General features: G+C 34.4%; 4 protein-coding genes across 6 annotated transcripts; 1 reads left to right on the forward strand and 3 right to left on the reverse strand.

The window, feature by feature from the left end:
* Positions 1 to 391: 391 nt before the first annotated feature.
* LOC128855002 (uridine diphosphate glucose pyrophosphatase NUDT14-like) lies at positions 392 to 2,105 on the reverse strand. Its single transcript, XM_054089540.1, has 3 exons — positions 1,392 to 2,105; positions 1,097 to 1,307; positions 392 to 1,035 (listed from the first exon to the last, which is right to left on the reverse strand). Exons 1-3 carry the CDS (start codon positions 1,582 to 1,584, stop codon positions 804 to 806), a joined length of 636 nt encoding a protein of 211 aa, XP_053945515.1. The 5' UTR covers positions 1,585 to 2,105; the 3' UTR covers positions 392 to 803.
* A 1,542-nt stretch (positions 2,106 to 3,647) lies between these two features.
* On the reverse strand, positions 3,648 to 5,146 carry LOC128855007 (uridine diphosphate glucose pyrophosphatase NUDT14-like). Its single transcript, XM_054089549.1, has 4 exons — positions 4,998 to 5,146; positions 4,595 to 4,880; positions 4,300 to 4,510; positions 3,648 to 4,238 (listed from the first exon to the last, which is right to left on the reverse strand). Exons 2-4 carry the CDS (start codon positions 4,785 to 4,787, stop codon positions 4,010 to 4,012), a joined length of 633 nt encoding a protein of 210 aa, XP_053945524.1. The 5' UTR covers positions 4,788 to 4,880; positions 4,998 to 5,146; the 3' UTR covers positions 3,648 to 4,009.
* Positions 5,147 to 6,126: 980 nt separating this feature from the next.
* Positions 6,127 to 12,224, forward strand: LOC128855006 (pyruvate dehydrogenase E1 component subunit beta, mitochondrial). Of its 3 annotated transcripts, none has more exons than XM_054089545.1 (6): positions 6,127 to 6,212; positions 6,277 to 6,515; positions 6,967 to 7,128; positions 10,791 to 11,202; positions 11,282 to 11,401; positions 11,463 to 12,224. In XM_054089545.1, exons 2-6 carry the CDS (start codon positions 6,327 to 6,329, stop codon positions 11,648 to 11,650), a joined length of 1,071 nt encoding a protein of 356 aa, XP_053945520.1. In that variant the 5' UTR covers positions 6,127 to 6,212; positions 6,277 to 6,326; the 3' UTR covers positions 11,651 to 12,224. The 3 variants fall into 3 exon arrangements, with proteins under 3 accessions (XP_053945520.1, XP_053945522.1, XP_053945521.1); XM_054089546.1 differs by having other exon boundaries at positions 6,163 to 6,212; positions 6,259 to 6,515; XM_054089547.1 differs by lacking the exons at positions 10,791 to 11,202; positions 11,282 to 11,401; positions 11,463 to 12,224 and adding an exon at positions 10,055 to 10,738.
* Positions 12,225 to 13,048: 824 nt separating this feature from the next.
* On the reverse strand, positions 13,049 to 15,817 carry LOC128855005 (beclin 1-associated autophagy-related key regulator). Its single transcript, XM_054089544.1, has 4 exons — positions 14,668 to 15,817; positions 13,791 to 14,612; positions 13,464 to 13,732; positions 13,049 to 13,402 (listed from the first exon to the last, which is right to left on the reverse strand). Exons 1-4 carry the CDS (start codon positions 14,919 to 14,921, stop codon positions 13,230 to 13,232), a joined length of 1,518 nt encoding a protein of 505 aa, XP_053945519.1. The 5' UTR covers positions 14,922 to 15,817; the 3' UTR covers positions 13,049 to 13,229.
* Positions 15,818 to 21,018: the final 5,201 nt, after the last annotated feature.

Below are 21,018 nucleotides of genomic sequence, written 5' to 3' on the forward strand. Positions count from 1 at the left end.
AAGCGTTGTGATATTTACTCCTTCAAATCTGTCACTGTCATTCCTTTCAGGACAAAGTTGAGTCAGTCCGTTTAATTTTATTAATGGTCTCGTATCAGTGCCACTCATTCGAAATAAAATAGCTGCTCCTCCAATTCATGGTGTGCGTCTTGACATTTTCCACAAATGGAGGGCCCTACAGTTTTTAAACCGACTACGAATGAGGAGATTTTTGATGGCAGAAATACAGGTTTGCCACTGCCTGCCCAGGGCTGATCGCTATTAGAAATCGCTTTTTCTTCATTTTGGTGTATCTTATTCTAAATATATGTAGATATGTATAAAACATCTGTATGGATATACATATGTCCAAATTGAACTAGTGAGCTTCCACTACGAATACAAAACCCACTTAAGATTTACAAATAGTAACTATTACTATTATGTCTTCATTTATTGTTTTTTAATTCTCATACATTATCGGATAATGTTTTTATGTATACATGTGTAAGCATATGTAGGATATTTAGTAATAGGAAAAATATTAATACGAATTATTAAAAGCCTTCAATTGCCTTCAGGAAGCAGCTAAATCGTTTGTATGCCTGTAATTTGATTGATCACCATTTTTTATATCATAGTAAATATATATATAATTCTATATATGTACTATATAATAATTGATTATCTCTAACAATACTAGCTTCCCATTTTTTTTTTTTTTTTTTTGTATTTTTTTTTTTTAATTTGAATTTAACCCATTAATTCTTATCCGAACCATATTCACATGTACATACTAATTTACTAATACTTTTTTTGCTACATCAATTTTTCTTTGGAGCTTTATTCATCAAAAACCATGCTATCCCTAGGAGGCAACTGGGTGGACTATTTACTTTACCACCTTTTGACAACAGATTTGCGGCTTCTGGGATTGTATACTCAACAACTTCAATAATTTCATCGCCTACACCACCACCTTTAGTAACTTGATCATCATCGGTAACCTCGGAGTAAAACATCCACTCAGCAGCACCAAAAGAACCTACACCGGACCTATGCAAATTTCAGAATAAACTATGTTATCATGTAACTTAACATATGATGTTACTACTACCTATAAGACATAACTTGTTCAAAACCATCGAGAGGTACATCGTAGCCACACTCTTCTAATACCGCTTCGCGAGCGTTCTGATGCAAACCCTTGTCCGTATCCAGAATACCAACGCACAGTTCTAAAGTGATACCAATGTTTGGGCGAACTCTCTTCAAGTCTATTTCTGCCGCATCATATCCGCAAGCAGTATATTTACTATGGTAGACAGCTAAAAGACAAAAATCAAGGTTAGTAAGAATGAGCTAGCATTTAGCTAAGGTCGAGGGCGTTACAATGCAAAGGCACAACGCACCTGGTCTAAACTGTCTCACAAAGATTAGAACGCGCCGTGTTGAGTTGTACAGAATTACCGCAACGCTATCATGTACTTTTAATAAATCCCAATTTTTTTCGACACCATTCTGTACATAGTAGAGTCTAAAGGGCTTCACATAAGGCGAATCATTTGGCAGTGGTCCCATCCACATCTTTGTTATATTATCCATTGTATCACAAAATTTACAAAGTTTCCGCAATATAGGACGGTAAAATATATTGAAGATAAAACGAGCGGTCGCGTTACGCTAGAGATGTAAATACTGATACGAAAAAAAAAACAGTTTGTACTTTGATAAGAAATTAGCGTACATTCAAAATATCATTAAACATTGGGCTGTGCTTTCCTTTTCTACCACGATATATTTGCTTATAATGTCTAAGTGCGTGGACCAAATTTAAAAATTATAACACGCAAATGTAGTCACTATATCAGCCTTTTGATTTATATTACTTTTATTTAACGTTAAAAATGCATCTTTTTTGCATAAGCTTGAAAAAATGCCCTATTACAGACGCTCATTTCACTTAAATACAAACACAGAAAAGTAACAAAATCACTTATAAACATTCTTTATTACATTAATATTCGATTTAAAGCTATTTTTACTAAATAATAGTCCAAATCCTATTAAAATTCTATTATTACTAATGTTCTTCTAACCGTTTGTAATACCGTGCAGAATAAATTTGAGGAGCGAACTGTCAAACGAACGATGAGAGAGAGAAGAACAAAGCGAAATAAGAAAAACCCAGTCAACCAAAAGGGAACAATTCTTTTATTATTTATTTTTATTATTTATAGGGGCGCTTTTTTGATTTCAAATACACATATATATTACAAAAACAAATATTTTTACAAATACTGAAAATTTGGAATAAAAATCGCGTGATTTCAAATACACATATATATTACAAAAACAAATATTTTTACAAATACTGAAAATTTGGAATAAAAACCGCGCGATTTTTAGTCCAAATTTTCGCCTGCGACGCTTTTTTGATTTCAAATACACATATATATTACAAAAACAAATATTTTTACAAATACTGAAAATTTGGAATAAAAATCGCGCGATTTTTAGTCCAAATTTTCGCTTGCGGCGCTTTTTGATTTCAAATACACATATATATTACAAAAACAAATATTTTTACAAATACTGAAAATTTGGAATAAAAATCGCGCGATTTTTAGTCCAAATTTTCGCTTGCGGCGCTTTTTGATTTCAAATACACATATATATTACAAAAACAAATATTTTTACAAATACTGAAAATTTGGAATAAAAATCGCGCGATTTTTAGTCCAAATTTTCGCTTGCGGCGCTTTTTGATTTCAAATACACATATATATTACAAAAACAAATATTTTTACAAATACTGAAAATTTGGAATAAAAATCGCGCGATTTTTAAACAAAAAACTCATATCAATTCTCTTTGTTCTAAAGAAAATGGCGCAATTTAGATTTCACTCTCCTCATTCGGCGAATGGCATTAGTTTTTGTTACGGTATCTGCCGCTCCCTGCCTATCCATTTTAAACTGCTGCTCTTTTTTAATTTATTTTTTTGGTTTTAGCAATTTTCTTTAACAAATGCCCAATATTTTTCAATGGGTTACAATTGTGGACAGTTTGGTGAGTGGTTTTCAAGGCGGCTATAATGACACGATGCTAAATCGGGCCAGAACAGAACTGAGTTGTTTTATGAATGGCAGCAAACGTTTTCGCAAACACTCCTTCATATAAATTTCTTAATTTATAGTAATGATCGTTTTGCTTTTCATACCACATTGGCAGATTTTTAATACATAAGTTACCATACTTTTCGACCTATTAAAGTTTTTGCTATGGCATTGTGTGTCAAGTGCCTATTTTCTTATTTTTTGCGTACAAACTTAACCGAACACATTTTGTACAATACGTAGAAGTTACGGAAAGCGAATACGCGACCCGGATTTATGTCCGGCCAAGGACTGTACCTCCAGCAGCATTCCCCGTATATGAATATGAGGAATGTTTATGCTGCTACAACAACAACAACAACAACAAACACTATGAATGCGTGTACTAATTTTTTATTTACAGTTAGTTTTACGCAAATGATGAGTGACCGAGGGGTGACCTTTATTAGAAAACGCTTTTTCTTCATTTTGGTGAATTTATTCTAGATATATGTAGTATGCCAAAATTTAACTAGTGAGCTTCCAGTACGAATACAAAACCCACTTAAAATTTACAAATAGTAACTATTACTATTATGTCTTCATTTATTGTTTTTTTATTCTCATACATTATCGGATAATGTTTTTATGTATACATGTGTAAGCATATGTAGGATATTTAGTAATAGGAAAAATATTAATACGAATTATTAAAAGCCTTCAATTGCCTTCAGGAAGCAGCTAAATCGCTTGTATGCCTGTGATTTTATTGATCAACGTTTTTTATATCATAGTATATATATATAATATATATAATTCTATATACTATATGATTACTGATTATCTCTAACAATACTAGCTTCCCGTTTTTTTTTTTTTTAATTTGAATCTAACCCATTAATTCTTATCCGAACCATTATTATTTTGCTACATCAATTTTTTGGGGCCTTATTCATCAAAAACCATGCTATTCCTAAGAGGCAACTGGGTGGACTATTTACTTTATCGCCTTTTGACAACAGTTTTGCGGCTTCTGGGATTGTATACTCAACAACTTCAATAATTTCATCGCCTACACCACCACCTTTAGTAACTCGGTCATCATCGGTAACCTCGCAGTAATACATCGTCTGAGCCGCACCAGAAGAACCTACACCGGACCTATGCAAATTTCAGAATAAACTATGTTATCATGTAATTTAACATATGATGTTACTACTACCTATAAGACATAACTTCTTCAATACCATCGAGAGGTACATCGTAGCCACACTCTTCTAATACCTCTTCGCGAGCAATCTGACGCCAACTCTTTTCCTTATCCACAATACCAGCGCACAGTTCTAAAGTGATACCAATGTTTGGGCGAACTCTCTTCAAGTCTATTTCTGCCGCATCATATCCGCAAGCAGTATATTTACTATGGTAGACAGCTAAAAGACAAAAATCAAGGTTAGTAAGAATGAGCTAGCATTTAGCTAAGGTCGAGGGCGTTACAATGCAAAGGCACAACGCACCTGGTCTAAACTGTCTCACAAAGATTAGAACGCGCCGTGTTGAGTTGTACAGAATTACCGCAACGCTATCATGTACTTTTAATAAATCCCAATTTTTTTCGACACCATTCTGTACATAGTAGAGTCTAAAGGGCTTCACGTAAGGCGAATCATTTGGCAGTGGTCCCATCCACATCTTTGTTATATTATCCATTGTATCACAAAATTTACTAAGTTTCCGCAATATATGACGGTAAAATATATTGAAGATAAAACGAGCGATCGCGTAACGCTAGAGATGTAAATACTGATACGAAAAAAAAAATAGTTTGTACTTTGATAAGAAATTAGCACAACATTCAAATATCATTAAACATTGAAATATATGCATACATAAGTATACATGTACGCATTTACTTCGTACCTATTCCGCACTCGAAATGATGTATCTTTGCATGTGCAAAAATGCAATGTAATTTCAAACCAGAGTACAAGAAAAATCGAAACGTGCCACTGAAAAAAAATGACTCTAGGGCAAAACACACGTATAATAAAAAGTTTCTGTACGCCGGGGAAAAATGCACAATTGACAGCCACTGTCAACACATCTACTCTCAAGGTGAATAAAATTCTATCATTCTTGATCTATAGTGCGCATATAGTGGCAACGCAAAAATCATGAATAGAATCTATGGTGAAAAAAATTTAGAAGATGTGGCCAAAATCAGTCCGTTAGCCGGCTCTCAGCGGATTTTGAAAGGTTCAGCTATGAGCTGATGTAACCTAGGTTATTATAGCGGTTTGCTTGCGAAAAAGTGAAGATTGTGTTGGGGATATACTTTTTGCTTTTTTAAGCTTTTTTTTGGTTCCTTTCTGCAAATTTGTTGTGTCAAGAAACGCTTGCTAGCAGTGTCCAGTAAAACATTTTGTTTTAGCAAGAGGAAGAGCACAATGCCGTATGTAGTTAGAAAAATTTACCAATTTAACGAATAACGCATACAACTTTAACGAGCTCAGTGTGAACACTATTTTGTTAATAGGGCAAATATTCGAAAAAAAATCGTTCTATGTAAATATTTTCATACTTTTTATAAAATTTACATTTTCTCAAAAACTCACTTTAAACCGTAAAGAGTAGCTATGACAAAAATTGTAATATTATCTTTCAATCGATGTATTAAGTGAAGTAGTTTTGGAGATCCTAACGTTTTTAAAATGCGTTCAATTTACCTTTGACATTCGATATCTTACATATTGTATTTCCATATTTTACCACCGTTGTAATCGTCACAAAAATTTTTATGGAACCTCATTTTTGATTTTTGCTTCAAATGAAGCAGTGCAGTTTTTTACTTATACCACGGCAAATACATAGCTTAGTAGCAAGGTACCGAAAATTTAACAACGCTACAATTTATTCTTTGCATTATATTACAACTTCTAAATTGATTGATGTTTGAAGCACAAATTCATAAACTTATCATTTTTATTTAAAATATAAACATTTTAATATATCTGGCACGGCTATGAATTGACGTTTTAATTTTTTCCTTTCTACACTTGATTAGTCAATTGTCAGAAGTTTTCCTCAACTGCTGTCGCACATTACGTTAACTATACGGTGCGCGCTGTAAATTTGGTATATTATATTTTGGGTGTTAATTACACAACCTATAATTGAACAGATCTGTAATTTCTTTCAGATCGGTGACTGGTCGAGAACATAAAATATCTGTACAAAAATTTTACAAAAATGCAGCCCGTCAAAGTAATATTCTCGAATGTTGCACGGCGCACTTTCTCTACCTCTCCGAAGACCCTTGCGGCGAAGCAGTTGACCGTGCGAGAAGCTTTAAATTCTGCTTTGGATGAAGAAATGGCACGCGACGACCGTGTGTTTCTGATGGGTGAAGAGGTCGCCCAATATGATGGCGCCTATAAAGTAAGCAAAAATTATGTTTTCATTCGTACCTGTAGCGACATCATCAACATGAATATGATTACGTAAACGAATTAACACCGACCACTTAAAGAACTTAGAATTAACATCAAGTTAATAGTGTGTGTAACGGGTGACAATTTTGTGGATAGTTGTCGATAAGAGCACGCGCAGTGAAAGGTATCCGTTAGATTAAAATCTGATGTTTTAATAGAGGCTAGAAATATATAGCTAGCAAAACCGCTAACAATAGACATAGGAAGGTCAAACTATGTGTTACGCGGCTTTTAAATTATTTGGCAGTCTTATCATTTTGCAACATGTGCTACACGCGTATGAATTTTGGATCTGCTGATAAGTGGCCATCGTTTGGAGTTTTGTTTACATAAATGTTTAATACCAAATGAATATTTCAGAATTGAAAATTATTTACATATATTTATTTTCCTGTCAGGTATCGCGTGGGCTCTGGAAAAAATATGGTGATCATCGAGTAGTGGATACTCCCATTACAGAGATGGGTTTCGCCGGTATTGCTGTCGGCGCTGCTATGGCTGGTTTGCGACCAATTTGCGAGTTTATGACATTTAACTTCTCAATGCAAGCTATTGATCACGTAAGTATAATCAATTTTCTTATTTTTTTATAGTTGCGTAGAAATATTCGGGCCGTTTTCGCTATTAACTTCCAAGTGAATTTCATTGAAATTTTCTCGAAATTGCATCGAAACTCACTCGGATATGAGTCCCAGAACTACTCGATTGTGAATGCGAAATTGTGGTAATATGCAAGCATATAAAAGTACGCCTAGATATAATGATTATAGGATTTTAAGATATTAATCCAATTCAAATTGCAGAACACTCCTAAATATACACGATTTAAGTAGATTATAAAGTTTTAGCTTCTCCAATGAAAAGCCAATTTTAAATTAACGCGAATGCAAATTATCATCAACCAATTTGCATAACATCATCCCAATTACTTTTTGCCGGATATTAATTTGAGTAGTTTCTGTAGCATGGGCAGCTTTCCTTTTCTTTCATCGCTTTTACCTCTTCCAACGTTACATTGAGCATAGGAAATTGGAATTAAAACAAATAAAATAAAATATCATACTTATTTGTTTGCTCTAAGGGCATGGCAAGTATCAAAACTATGAATTGAACGCTATAAACTTTGGAAAATAAAGATATTTTTTTTATGTCACGTTTGCTTTCGGGATATTCTTGGTAGGTAAACTGCTGACTATTCAAAATAGATCTTGACATGCGTATCCTAAATATTTTCTGTTAGAAAATTGTAAATTTGCCATAAATTTTTGAAGCATTAGCAGCACTGTACATTTAGAGATATAGGCATGAGAAAACATATTATATTCCAAAACGTATACATGAATATATCGCTCATTTGCTGCAACGTCGTCATAACTCAAAAATTGTGATTTTATAGGAGACGCTTTTTTCAGTTTTTAAATTGTTTTATATATATTAAAATTGAATATGAAAAGAAGATTATGGTCAAATTTGCTGAAATATCATCTGGTTAAGACGTATATGTAAATAAAAGGTTGAAATGTATAATGGACTTTTTTCTGTAGCTTCCAAAGTACTCCGAGTTTTTCTTATGACGTTGTTGCTGCAAAAATAGGTTTTATGGTCTGACATAATTAAAATTGTGACGTTACTGCAAATAACAAAAAGTTTTATAGCTAAAAACCTTTTGCAAATTCTGACTTGTGACTGTATTATATTTGCACCTTACTAAACATTATAAGAGAAAAAAATATGGATATTAAATAAAATTTATTGCATTCATTGCATATTTTATTGTAACATAAAAATTAACATATTACTTCAGGTACAAAAATAAAGAAACATAAATTCACGTAAAAAATAATATTCATTTTAAATAATTTCAATTTTTCTTTGTTTTCCATGTTTTCCTCGACAATCCTTCATCAGTAAAACATTTGCCACCTTATTTCGTTTCTCCTGCACAGTTCTTATTGGGCGATCATTAATATTCAAAATATTTTTAAAAAACAGTTTGCATACTCGAACTTTCTGCCCATTGAGATGGTAATAGAAGCCATTATTATTTTCCCTTTTCTTTCTCGTACCACCTTCACGCACAAAACGATATTTAGACCGAATGAGCTCCATACTATTCTGAATAAATATTCTCTGTTTTTCGTACATAGCCAAATCCCAGTATGATCTAAAAATTACCATCCGTTCCTCTTCTGTAAATTTTTCAAAACATTTTCGCTTACACTTCTCTGTACATGGGGGTTCAATTTTTCTCTCTTTTCGAACTTTTTGACACGTAGACCTCATTTTGTATTCTTTTCCACTATTTCTCAACTTTTTGTTAACATTTCTTACCCAATTACTCTCATTTCGTTTACGCAATACTGACATAAACGGAAATGATTCATAGCAAATAATTTATACTTAAAAAATATTTAGGGCAAGAATGTCATAACAGTGAATAGTTCTTTAATACACTATTGCTTCACTAATACATCTTATTTGTAATAGTGTTTCAAGACAAAATAGTACTGAAATAAAAATTATTATTTTCTGCAAAAACGTCATAACACTCAAAAACACTACAGGAATTCACTCAAATTTTTACATGCACAACGTCATATCTTAAAATAATGCAATATACACGATAGAGAAAGAGATATAAAAGTGAACTTACCTTTTATTAATATTGTCACAAAACGAAATATGACACTTTTCTAGAGAACTTCACGATGTTAACCACACAAAAGCCGACGAACAACTGAGATAATACGTTGTTGCAAATACGACGCAATAGGATATGTAATTAGAGCGAAAGGCATCTATCGCGATGCTGCGTGAAATGTTAAAACTTCGGATATAACACTTTGTCAGTTGATCAAACATATTATTTCCGATATATTAGTGATGTTAACTAAAATTTTGCGATTTTTGAGTTATGACGACGTTGCAGCAAATGAGCGATATGTATATTATTTTCGTATTCAGTGAGCCGAAGTCCATATATGTAAGTGTAGATTGCTATTTTTTCTCAATAAATTTTTTAGACCAAGAATTGTCGTTGGTTTTGTTATTTTGTTTATTAACAAAGAGATGCCCATGTATGTTTTAAATTAAAAATGTCTTATAACTGCATTCTGCAAAAATTTACAATTATGCCGGTCATTTATACATTAACTCATATTATCTGTCTGCAAATCCATATATATTTAATTGGGTAAATTAAGCTGCATAAGAAAATGTTTCATCAATTTAGAAATATTAATTGAATTCTATCTGTCACCTTTCAATCATATTGATATCGTTTATCGTTCAAATTTGTTCATGCTGCACATATTGACACAGTTCGGTTAGGAAATACCAACACTTTCGGTAATGGGTATAATCGGATAATATGGGTTAATTTGTAAATTTTATTATAAGTCGCATACAAGCTACAAATTTAATGAAAGAAAATAAAATTTTTTAAAGAAAAATTTTAATTAACCCATATTATCCAATTATACACAGGTGAACTTAATGTCACGCCATCCACACCTTGGCTCTTTTAAATGTTTACAAGCATCCGACAACATCGCTAGTTCTTATCCTATCAGACAAGCTTCCATACTGCAGCCAATGACATCAACTTCAATTGGTGATTTTCCAAGCAGACATGAAATTATCGAAAGTCCTCGAAATAAATGGCTGAGTGAAATCAACGATATTGTCGATGAGCCTACAATGCCGCACGAAATACAAGCACCCACCACAACATCCATAAGCAATGGGAAAATGGAAGCGGCACGTCTCATTGTTATACGTCGTCGCAAAATGAAGAAGCATAAGTTGAAGAAACTACGTCGCAAGATGAAGTTCGAATGGGCCAAGGTGCGTCAACGACGCGAGATGCGCAAAGAGAAGGCATTCCAAGCCAAGTTGATCGCTCAAGTGAAAGCAGGGGAAGCCTTCAATGCAGAGCAGTACGTTGAGGAGCAACTTCGAAAGGCTAATGAGAATCCATTACCACGTACCTGGAAAGGGCGTCGCTTACCTGCGTTTATTATAAAAGAAAAGCTGGGCATTAAGTAAACGTTATACATAAATAATTAGGTTTAATAAGTTTGTATTTAACGAACGCGTGTTGGTATTTCATTTGTATTTACATAAATAAATTCGATTGAGGCTAGTTTTTCCTGTTCGAATCGCATTGTATTTGATGGCTTTTATTTCTCATTTTCATAACTATTTTCTCCCAAAATCAAAGGTTGTCAATTCAGCAGCCAAGACTTTCTACATGTCTGCCGGTGCGGTCAACGTGCCGATAGTTTTCCGTGGTCCCAATGGAGCTGCCGCTGGTGTTGCAGCTCAACATTCTCAGTGTTTCGCAGCTTGGTATGCGCACTGCCCCGGCTTGAAGGTCATATCGCCTTATGACAGTGAGGATGCACGCGGTTTGCTCAAGGCTTCTATTCGCGATCCTGATCCAGTGGTGTGTCTGGAAAATGAAATGTTGTATGGTGTTGCATTCCCAGTGGAGGATAAAGTGTTGGACAAGGATTTCGTATTGCCCATTGGCAAGGCAAAAATAATGAAGCCCGGCAATCACATCACTCTAGTGGCACACTCCAGAGCTGTGGAAACCTCGCTGTTAGCTGCCGCCGAATTGGCTAAAAAGGGTGAGTTAGTTCGAATTTGAGATGAACTTTATTTAAAGCATATATCTACGTATCTACATATATATGTGACTATTCGTAGGTATTGAAGCTGAAGTTATCAATTTACGTTCGATTCGCCCACTGGACATGGACACCATTTGCAAGTCCGTTAAAAAGACACATCATCTTGTAACCGTGGAACAGGGCTGGCCACAACATGGTATAAAAAGTGTACCTGCTAAATTGCGCGCAATTAAATAATGAATAATAATCAATTCTAGGTGTCGGCGCTGAAATTTGTGCTCGTATCATGGAGGACGAAACCTTCTTCCACTTGGATGCACCTGTTTGGCGTGTGTGCGGCGTCGATGTTCCCATGCCTTACACCAAGACCCTCGAAGCTAATGCATTGCCACAGGCCCAAAATATTGTCGAAGCTGTAACCAAAATTATTGGACCCAAAAAGTAGAGAATTTTTCACCATCTAAATCTCACCTTAGTAAAATTTAAATTGCTTTAGCAGAAAAATTGTTCGCAAGCAATTTCACACAGAACTTGATTGTTTATGATGAAAAGATTGAACATCACACTTATACATACATACACGAAGTCTTAAGATTAAAAGCCGACAAACTATTTTATTTTGAAACACTTACTGTCAGACAGAAGCCACAGACCTAAAGTAGTCATATATACAAAAAAAATCGAATCATACAATCGAAAATCAGACTATAAGTCAGAGAATTAAAATATATTTTTAATTAACCGGCGAAACAAACTTAATCGGAAATAGGAATAGGGTTTAGTGCATTTCACCTTACGGCCGGCTATGCATGTTTACGATAACGTACAACAGCTGTGCTAAATTTCTGCCATAATATATTTTTAATGTGACAATGGTACGTGGATCTATGCACACGTAAATTGTGATTATAATTTAAAATATCTTTTAGTTAAAATTTTTAAATTAATTTCAATTTTAGAATATTACAAGAACAGCGGTTAAAATAAAGGCTATATGAGGACTAAGTTCGGGAAATATAGTATTTGTTGTATTACATGTATATACATCGATGTTATACGTATGTACATCGATTGTACGTATGTACATATGTTTGGTTTTCATATAACTTCTGAAATACTTCACCAATACAATACATATATTGTACATAAAATATGAATTTCGTGTCGCGGTGCAGAGTGAGCGTACGTTTATATATCCAACAAACAGACAAATATCCCGCTAAGTGTAAAGTATTTCAATCCGTGGATAAATAACGTTGCTATGGCGCTGCATATTTACCCTTGTTTGAATAAGTCTTCACAGTTTATGAATTGAACTCCTACTTCCTCATAGCCGTTGGAAACATGTTTTTTTTTTTTTGAATTGTTAAAACGATGTCACAACAACAATACCATTCAAAAGCCCCAAATAGGTATAGCACTGCTTGATGGCGTGTACGGTTCTTTGAGTGAATGCGACCTCATCATTGACCAGTTTCTGTAATTCTGAGCAAATGTTAATGCAATTGCCCGAAAATTGTAATGAAATTCACACGGAAATGAATTACAAAACCTGCGAATATCCTATTTTTAGTAACTATCCTCGTTGGGATAAACCCGTTTAAAAGGACTAACGTCTTTGACTTTCTCCAACAGTTAAGATGATTACTGCAACAATAATATCATTTCTAGGTTTCACAGTCACAAATAATTACTACATTTTCCGTGCCCACGGCCGTCGATTCTACTTAACCGAAACGACCCGGATTTATATCCGGCCAAGGACTGTCACTTCAGCAGCATTCTCCGTATATATATGGGGAATTTTTATGCTGCTACAATAATAATAACAACAACAACAATATTCTTTTGCTACATAAATGTTCTTCAATTATATTTTACTTTAATTGTATATATGTATGTGTCGTAGGAGTGTAGGTACTTGTATGCAAAGACAAAAATATATATATATGGATACATGTAGGTATACCCAATATCTACGAGCATAAAAAAAAACGAAACGAACACTAAAAACCATATTAGCCCTATCTTCGCCATCGAAGTATAGCGCTTATTCGATTTGCTGCTGTAGTGATTAGACCACCCGTTAAACTTGATTGTTGTGCAGCTACGTTCGCAACTAAATCCGATTCGTTAATCTCAGGCTCCTCTGGGAAATTTGGCACCGCTTCCCAATCCAAGCGTAAGGAATTGTCATCTGCAATAATTTTTTTTTAACTATTTGAGTGTGCCCCATAAATAAGATTGTTTATTCTCACCTTCCGACTCTGATTCAGTAGCCGTTTCAATACCCTTAAGCAAAGAGTCAACCGATTTCATTAATGGTGCATTTGATAACTCGTGGAAACCATGACGACCTAAATTGCTCTTCTCTACGTCTAAAATGGCCAATATGTTTTCCAGTGTATGATTTTCATTATGGTTCCGCAACTGTACCTGCTGTGTGTAGGCGAGGTACATAATGTTTGAGTTTAAACGCGATACTTTGCGCAAAAAATGCTCTTCGTTGAGTATTCGGCAAAAGTCACTGTAAGAAATATTTTTATGTACATACATATGCTAGCACAATTTTTCATTTTATTTACCCATATGCCATTTTATGCGGCAAACGCACGTTCAGGTAGTAGCTTAGGAGCTCTGTCAGTTGTGTGGTATACGTTAACGCGCCAATAATGCGGAAAGCACTAATACGGCTTGGCGCTACCTGATTACCTTCATTCTTGGGTACATCATCTTTGTTGTCGGATAGCCAATCTAAATAGGCTGTATAATCGCCATTGGCCGGCAATGTAGGAGCTATTATACGATATTGCATCTCACTTATGCCACTACCGTGAAACACCCATTTACCACGTATATAAGAAGTGTTTTTAGCGTCTGCCAACTGTTCTATGGTATCGGCTTCGGTACTTCCAGCATCGCTACTTGGTCCACATTGCACTGCTCCGCGTACGTCACCAATAATGGTTTTGAGGCGCTTCTCGTCTCTTAGCACAACTTCCGAAATGGGGAATATGTACTTAACCAGCTGGTTTATATCATGGCGTGTTACCTGCTGTACTTTCTCCATCATTGCATCATGCCGCTCGCGTAGTTTATTAATTTTTTCGAATCGATCAAAAACGTAATCTTCCAAAGCCTTCACCTTGATTGGATAATTTGGCAATTGCTTGTGTTTGTCATTATTTGCCTTACATAGCTGATCTCTTTGATCTTTTAGATTTGCTAATAATGTTTGCTTCTCCGCGATTAATCTATTAAGCAGCTGAATCCTCTGTTTTTTTCGTTTAATTTCGCATTGTAGGTTTTCACTTGACCGCTGTTTACGCATAAACTGTTCATAGCGATTGCTTAAATCTTTGATACCTCCTTTTATTTTAATATATTTTTGCTGTTTCTCGAACAGGCTGCAAGAAAAGAATATTTAAAAAAATGCCTACCATAAATAAATGTGTAACTCACTTTTCCTTCTGCGTACAACCAGCAACACTGCTGTGCACAACGTTTCCATTACGCACACACGAGCAACAGTGGAAATTCTCCTGAGGCTGGGCTCTCTTACACTGTGGGCAAATATATCTCAGACAGAATGTTTCCTCTGAATGTGCATGACCAACCAGATCTCTACAAACATCTTCGCTTGAACTAGACACGTTAAATTTCAGATTTGGTGCATTAAAGCTCTCATCTGACGATGAGCAGGACATAGATGCCATAACATAATCTTCCACTACCACAACCAACACTACCTGCCACCTAAGCGCTGCGTCACAGTGCTATTATCTTAAATACAACGAACACTATTATGTTTGCTTCTGATTCTTTAGGAAATTATAAATATGCTGTACACTTGATAGTTTTATCGCTTTTGTTCCAACATAAGTTCAAAGTGTCCATTTAACAAAAATTTGTTAAGTTTATTTATTACAATGACAGCAAAATGCAAAATTTTGTTTGTCTTCTCTCACAAATGTTTTATTTGACAATCAGGGTTGCAGATTACCGTCTTCTCCTGTCCACACATTTATGCCTTTTAAGAGTGCATATATAAATGATAGACTAAAGTTAAATTTCCACGCTTGTTTGTGTTTAGCATATACGAAAGATTCAAACAAAGTCCTTGCGCACCCAAGGACTCTTTAATTTACCTGAGATATTACAGCAAAGTGAATACACTAGGTATGTTTATTTGATGACAAAACAGCCTGAAAAAGTTTCCTTTGCCGATACTCGGCAAATGAGAGTCATACTCAGAGAGTAACTTGTGTTTCTCACTTGTCCACTTTTTTTTTTTTTTGACTTGTTTGCGAAAACTGTCAAACTGTTGTGTTATAAAAATACGAGATATATTTGTAATTTTTTGGGGGAATACGTAGTATAATGACGTACGCTTTGAGGAAAACAAATGTAAAGGGGGCGGGGCGGCTAGAATAGTGCATCCTCATCCTAAAACGGAAAACTGTACCCTCTGAAGTCTTATAGTTTGTAAGTAATTTGTTGTTAAAAATGTGTTATTTAGCAAAACGTTAGTGCTGCCAGTCACTTGAAAAGGACGAACTTCGTGTGCAGGTTCCTTTGACTTTTACAGAGGCGTTGCTAGAAGGGTGTTGTAAATTCGCACGATTCATCCACAGCATTTCTGCCTAGAACTCCTTTTTGTATAGGCGGCTTCCACTGTGCTTCGAAAAAATAATACTCATGAATTAAAACGTCATGTGTATGTTAGCACTGAATTGATATACTTAATTTTTGTTCGAATTTTCATTTGCTGACGTCTACCAACACAATATTATTATCAGTTTCAATTAATTGTTATTTTCATTTAAAATTGGAAAGTTATGACATTGATAAATAAATTTGTGTTTAATTTCCATTGAAATATTTTTATTACATAATACACAAGTTTAGTTCGGAAATATAGTATCATGTGCAAAAATTTCTCATACAGAATTGCACAAAAATCATGCTAAATTTTACCCGAAGTCCATTTACTTGTACGATTCCTTTCTTATAGGTTCACATATAAGTCGATTATCTACTTTTTCGTGCTTAACTCCCGAATTTCTTTCCCGAAACCTGAGATTATAAAATAATCCTTGATTGTTACCATACTTTTAAAGCCTAAACACACACTGTTGTTAATCGGCACTAACAACTTAATGCGGAATTATCTCGAGAATTAAGTGCAACTTAATCAACCAGATCAACTACTACACATATGTAATTCCCATAATTTAAGAGGGGAATTTTAGATGGCAACACTCCCGAAATGAATAAGAAAGAATGGATGCAGTGCTAGTTCGCACTAACACGCTCGAAATTAAATTAGTTGTTTTGGTATTTCGGAGCAATTTGAGAAATTCAATTTTTTTTAAATAAATTATTGATTTTTAATATCAGAGCAGCTTATACCCGTGTTTGTTGTCTGCGGTCCGTATTTTACTTACAAAACTATTCAATAAACAACTCATCTGTTCACTAGTCCGCGTCTGTCACACTACAATTTCAATCAGATTAACTGCCCAAATAATCCGGATTAACACGGCCGTCTACCAATGCCATTATTTAGTAGCATTTAAAAAAAATTGAATCTAAATCCTCCACGTGACAGTTCACAATGAAATCCGCAAATATCGTAAGAGCCCAAGAATGATAGAATACAGGATTGCACCTTCCGAATTCGCCGTGTAGTAAGAGCGGATGAATAAACAAGCAAAATGAAGGGGAATTACCTGTTTGTGAAGAGGAAGCAGAAAAGGTTAATATAACTGGTTTTAATGGCGCCACCATAGATACTCAATTCGCCTTGGTAGGAACCCATGAATAAACAAGCAAAGCGAGGGGAATTACTTGATTGTGAAGAAGAAGAGTAGGCAAAAGCAGTGGGAAGAAGCAAACACAATACGTATACACATAAACTTTCTTGCCACGGCCATTTCTTCCGCATTAAAACGCAAACTAACTGAATTTATAGGCTTTATATTAATTCGTGTTATCACAATTTAACACACGGCACTTCGTTTTCATTAGTTTTAATTAGTTTAAAAATCACAAAATACCAAGCCATTTACTGAATTTTCACAAACATGTAATTTCTCCTACTCTTGTTTTTTTGTTTTGGTTCGTTTTGTTTGTATTGCGAAGGGAGCTGACGTCAGACTTGTCAAAATCGCCTTAGATACTCAATTCGCCCAGGCAAAATCGTATACGATCAAGACGAATTCACATAAGGTGACTTTAATGCTGGCTCCAAAGAACGTTCACATATGCAGTAGTTAGCAATAAATCCACAACATTCATCTACCCGTTCACATATGGCAGATTACCTGCAAAATTGACAATCAGCCGTCAATACTGTTTTAAAAAGTTAGTCTTCGTAGAAATTGCTTTGGCGGAATATCATGGAGTTTTTGGTTTAATTATTAACCCTTTGCACTCCGTTGTCGCCGTATTTGCGACATTAAAAAGCTAACAATAAATCCGCTGTCGCCGTAGCGGCGACATGGTTGTTTTGCTGCCTTGGTGCCCTTAACAGTTAGGTAAGCAAAATAGTCTGTGCTTATCTTATAGTGTTTATGATACGTTTATTATGCTTACATTGTAATAAGAGTAAAAAGTGCTCTATTTAAGTTTATTTCGTTACACTCATAACGTTATAACCCTAGTGAAGATGGAAGGCGAAAATTTTGACGATAGTTGTGAAATAAGTGATGTGGAAGATGAACTCGATTTTGCGTTGCTTGCCGACGATTTAAGTGAAATAATATAGAATTAGAAGATCATTTAGAGACAGATAGTGACGATAGTGACGTAATAGTAGTTAGAAAAAAAAGAAGAATTGCAATTATTGAATCAGATTTAGAGGACGAAGATACACCATCTGTAGACGGCGATGTATGGAGTAATATTACGGGAAGCGACATTCCTTTGGAAAAAATCAATTTTTCAACAGGAAATAAAATACCAGGGCCACAAGTTTTCAACATCGAGGAACCATTACAATTTTTTAAACTGTATTTCACGGAAGAGTTAGTGGACGAAATAGTGTCAGAAACAAATAGTTACGCCAAGAACAAATTGAAAAATAAAACTCTTTCCAAAGATTCTATATGGCATACATGGCGCGACACAAGTAAGGAGGAATTTTGGGCCTTTATCGGTGTAATTTTGAATATGGGAACTGTGGTTTTGCCAAATGTTCAAGATTATTGGTCTACTAGTGCAAATACCAAAATACCATTTTTTTCTGATTTGTTCACTAGAAGCAGATTTAACCAATTATTTTGGATGCTACATTTAAAAACAGTTAATCAGCAACAAACAGACATCAGAACACGGATTCAACGGGTCAGTAATTTTATGGAATATATCAATTCAAAATTTGCGGAATATTTTATACCAGGACAAGATATATGTGTCGACGAATCGGTAATAAAATTCAAAGGTAAAATTAGTTTTATAACCTACAATCCAAATAAGCCTACAAAATGGGGCATACGCATATACGTTTTGGCTGACTCAGAAACTGGGTATATGTAATATACAATATTCTCCCATATTATGGTAGTATTACCTCCGATAATCTTATAAAACCTCAATTGCCTGTCAGTACTAGAATTCCATTGCACCTGTATAACAATTTATTGTCGAACGTACCAGATGCACAAGGTTACCATATGTATACAGATAGGTATTACACTAGCATTGTCCTGGCGGAAGAATTATTACAAATGAAATGCCATCTAACAGGTACAATAAAAATCAATCGCAAGGGCATACCTGATCCAATAAAGAAACCCAAATTCGGTGAAAATAAATCGATCGCTTACAAAAAGGGAAGAACGATGATATTGTCTTGGAAAGATAAAAGGGTGGTTACGCTGATAAGCACCAGTGATAGCGCTGGATTCATTACAAAAACCAGATTTGTAAGAGGAGGTGAACAACAAAATGTGGAAAAGCCAAAAATTGTTGTTAACTACACGGCTTCAATGGGTGGTGTTGATCGCGCTGATCAATACGCATCATCATATTGTTTTCTAAGAAAATCTCTTAAGTGGTGGAGGAAGCTGTTCTTTTGGGGAATGGAGATGTCTGCAATAAATGCATACATTTTATATAAGTGTGTAAAAAAAAGTAAGAACGAAAAACCACTGTCCCATTTGAAGTTCGTCAAGAGATTAGTCGATCAACTTGTAGGTGAATTCCGCGAAGATCGATCAAGGCCTTCCACTTCAGCAACTGAAACAAGACTGGACAAAAAACTGCACATATTGCGAAAAGGCAAAAAAAAAGAGATTGTATTGTTTGTTCTAATAGACAGGAAAAAGGACAAAGACGCGAAACTTCGGAATACTGTGATACTTGTCCCGGTAAACCGCGAATGCATATGGGCAATTGTTTCGAAAGATATCACACTTTAAGAAATTTTAAGTCCTAAAATTTATGTTTTTCTTTTATAATATAAGTTAGAATATGTTTTGTTTATAAAATAGCTAAGAAATAAAAATTTTGTTTTATTGAAACGACTCTATTTTTCTTCTACATCATAGGTATGTACTTGGAACTAATATAGTGCTGGAGTTGCTGGTAGCCTCTATGCATTACTAGGCTGGAGTGCAAAGGGTTAATAACGATATAAAAAAGGACAATTGACTGATCGTAATAGACAGTTGGAGGAATCCCGTAAACGACGTCTGCTCAGGTTTCAAAAAATTATGGCAGCGAACGCACGCGAAATTACATTTTATAATAAGCAATAACAGGCCAAAGCGTCTATGGGCACAGTATTTTTTTTGTAAAATTAATGCATAATTAATAAAATTGAAGACAAATTTTATTCGAATTATGTTTACAAACCTGTTTTCTTGGCGGCAGTTTAGTTTTTACTTTGACTTTTCTCCTTACATTCGTAAATATAATTATCGATAACCGGGAGTTGTATTTAAAAAGTATAATAATCTAGGATTATTTCGGGAAAGAAATTTTTGTATGGGTAATCTCGGTTTTTAATTACGGTTTGGGAGTAAGCACGAAAAAGTACACAATCTGCTTATGCGTGAACGTATTATAGTTCAAAATTCTTCATCAGTAGTGTGTTTGTATGCAAATATCGTTTTGCAAGTCATTTTAGTTTTTTTATTTGAAATGAATCGGTATACTCGTACTTAGTAAAAATGCATTGTTGTCTTCAGTTTGTAAAGTGGTTTCTAGCAAGGGTAGTTTATTTTGGACTAAATGTACTCTTCTTTTATTTTCAGACCACAAGCCGTGAAAAAGAAGGCATAATTTCAACTATATAGACGTTTATAGAAGATACATAGTATATGTATGCATATATTTCAGGAATTGTAACAGCAAAATTGTGTGGAATTCAATTTATTTAGACATGAAATAAAATAAATACTCATAAATTGTTATTGATAACTAACATATTTGCATAACTTTTTAATTTAATTTTTTTCCCATGTGTCGATTTTACGGTACCTCAACGATCTGCATTTCTATCTGGCCAAAGGCTGCCGCCGCTACATCTTTTCCGAGTCTTCGGAGATTGTAAAATATTACTAGAATACAAATATCAGACCAAATGAAAATATTTTGGTTAGTTTTTCTTTAAAAAAGTAAGAATTTCACAATGAGTTTATAGTCTAAATAGATCGGTAAATTGTTGTTTTTAGAGATTTTAAAATTAAATTGTAAACTTTGTTCATAAATTACCATACTATAGTGGAATATATGTGTGTGTGGATGTGTATATGTTTATACACATCTTAGATAAACATAGAATAGAAAATCCTTGTATTTTATTCT

This window comes from Anastrepha ludens, chromosome 2, assembly GCF_028408465.1.
Source record: "Anastrepha ludens isolate Willacy chromosome 2, idAnaLude1.1, whole genome shotgun sequence".
Classification (NCBI taxonomy): Eukaryota; Metazoa; Arthropoda; class Insecta; order Diptera; family Tephritidae; genus Anastrepha; species Anastrepha ludens.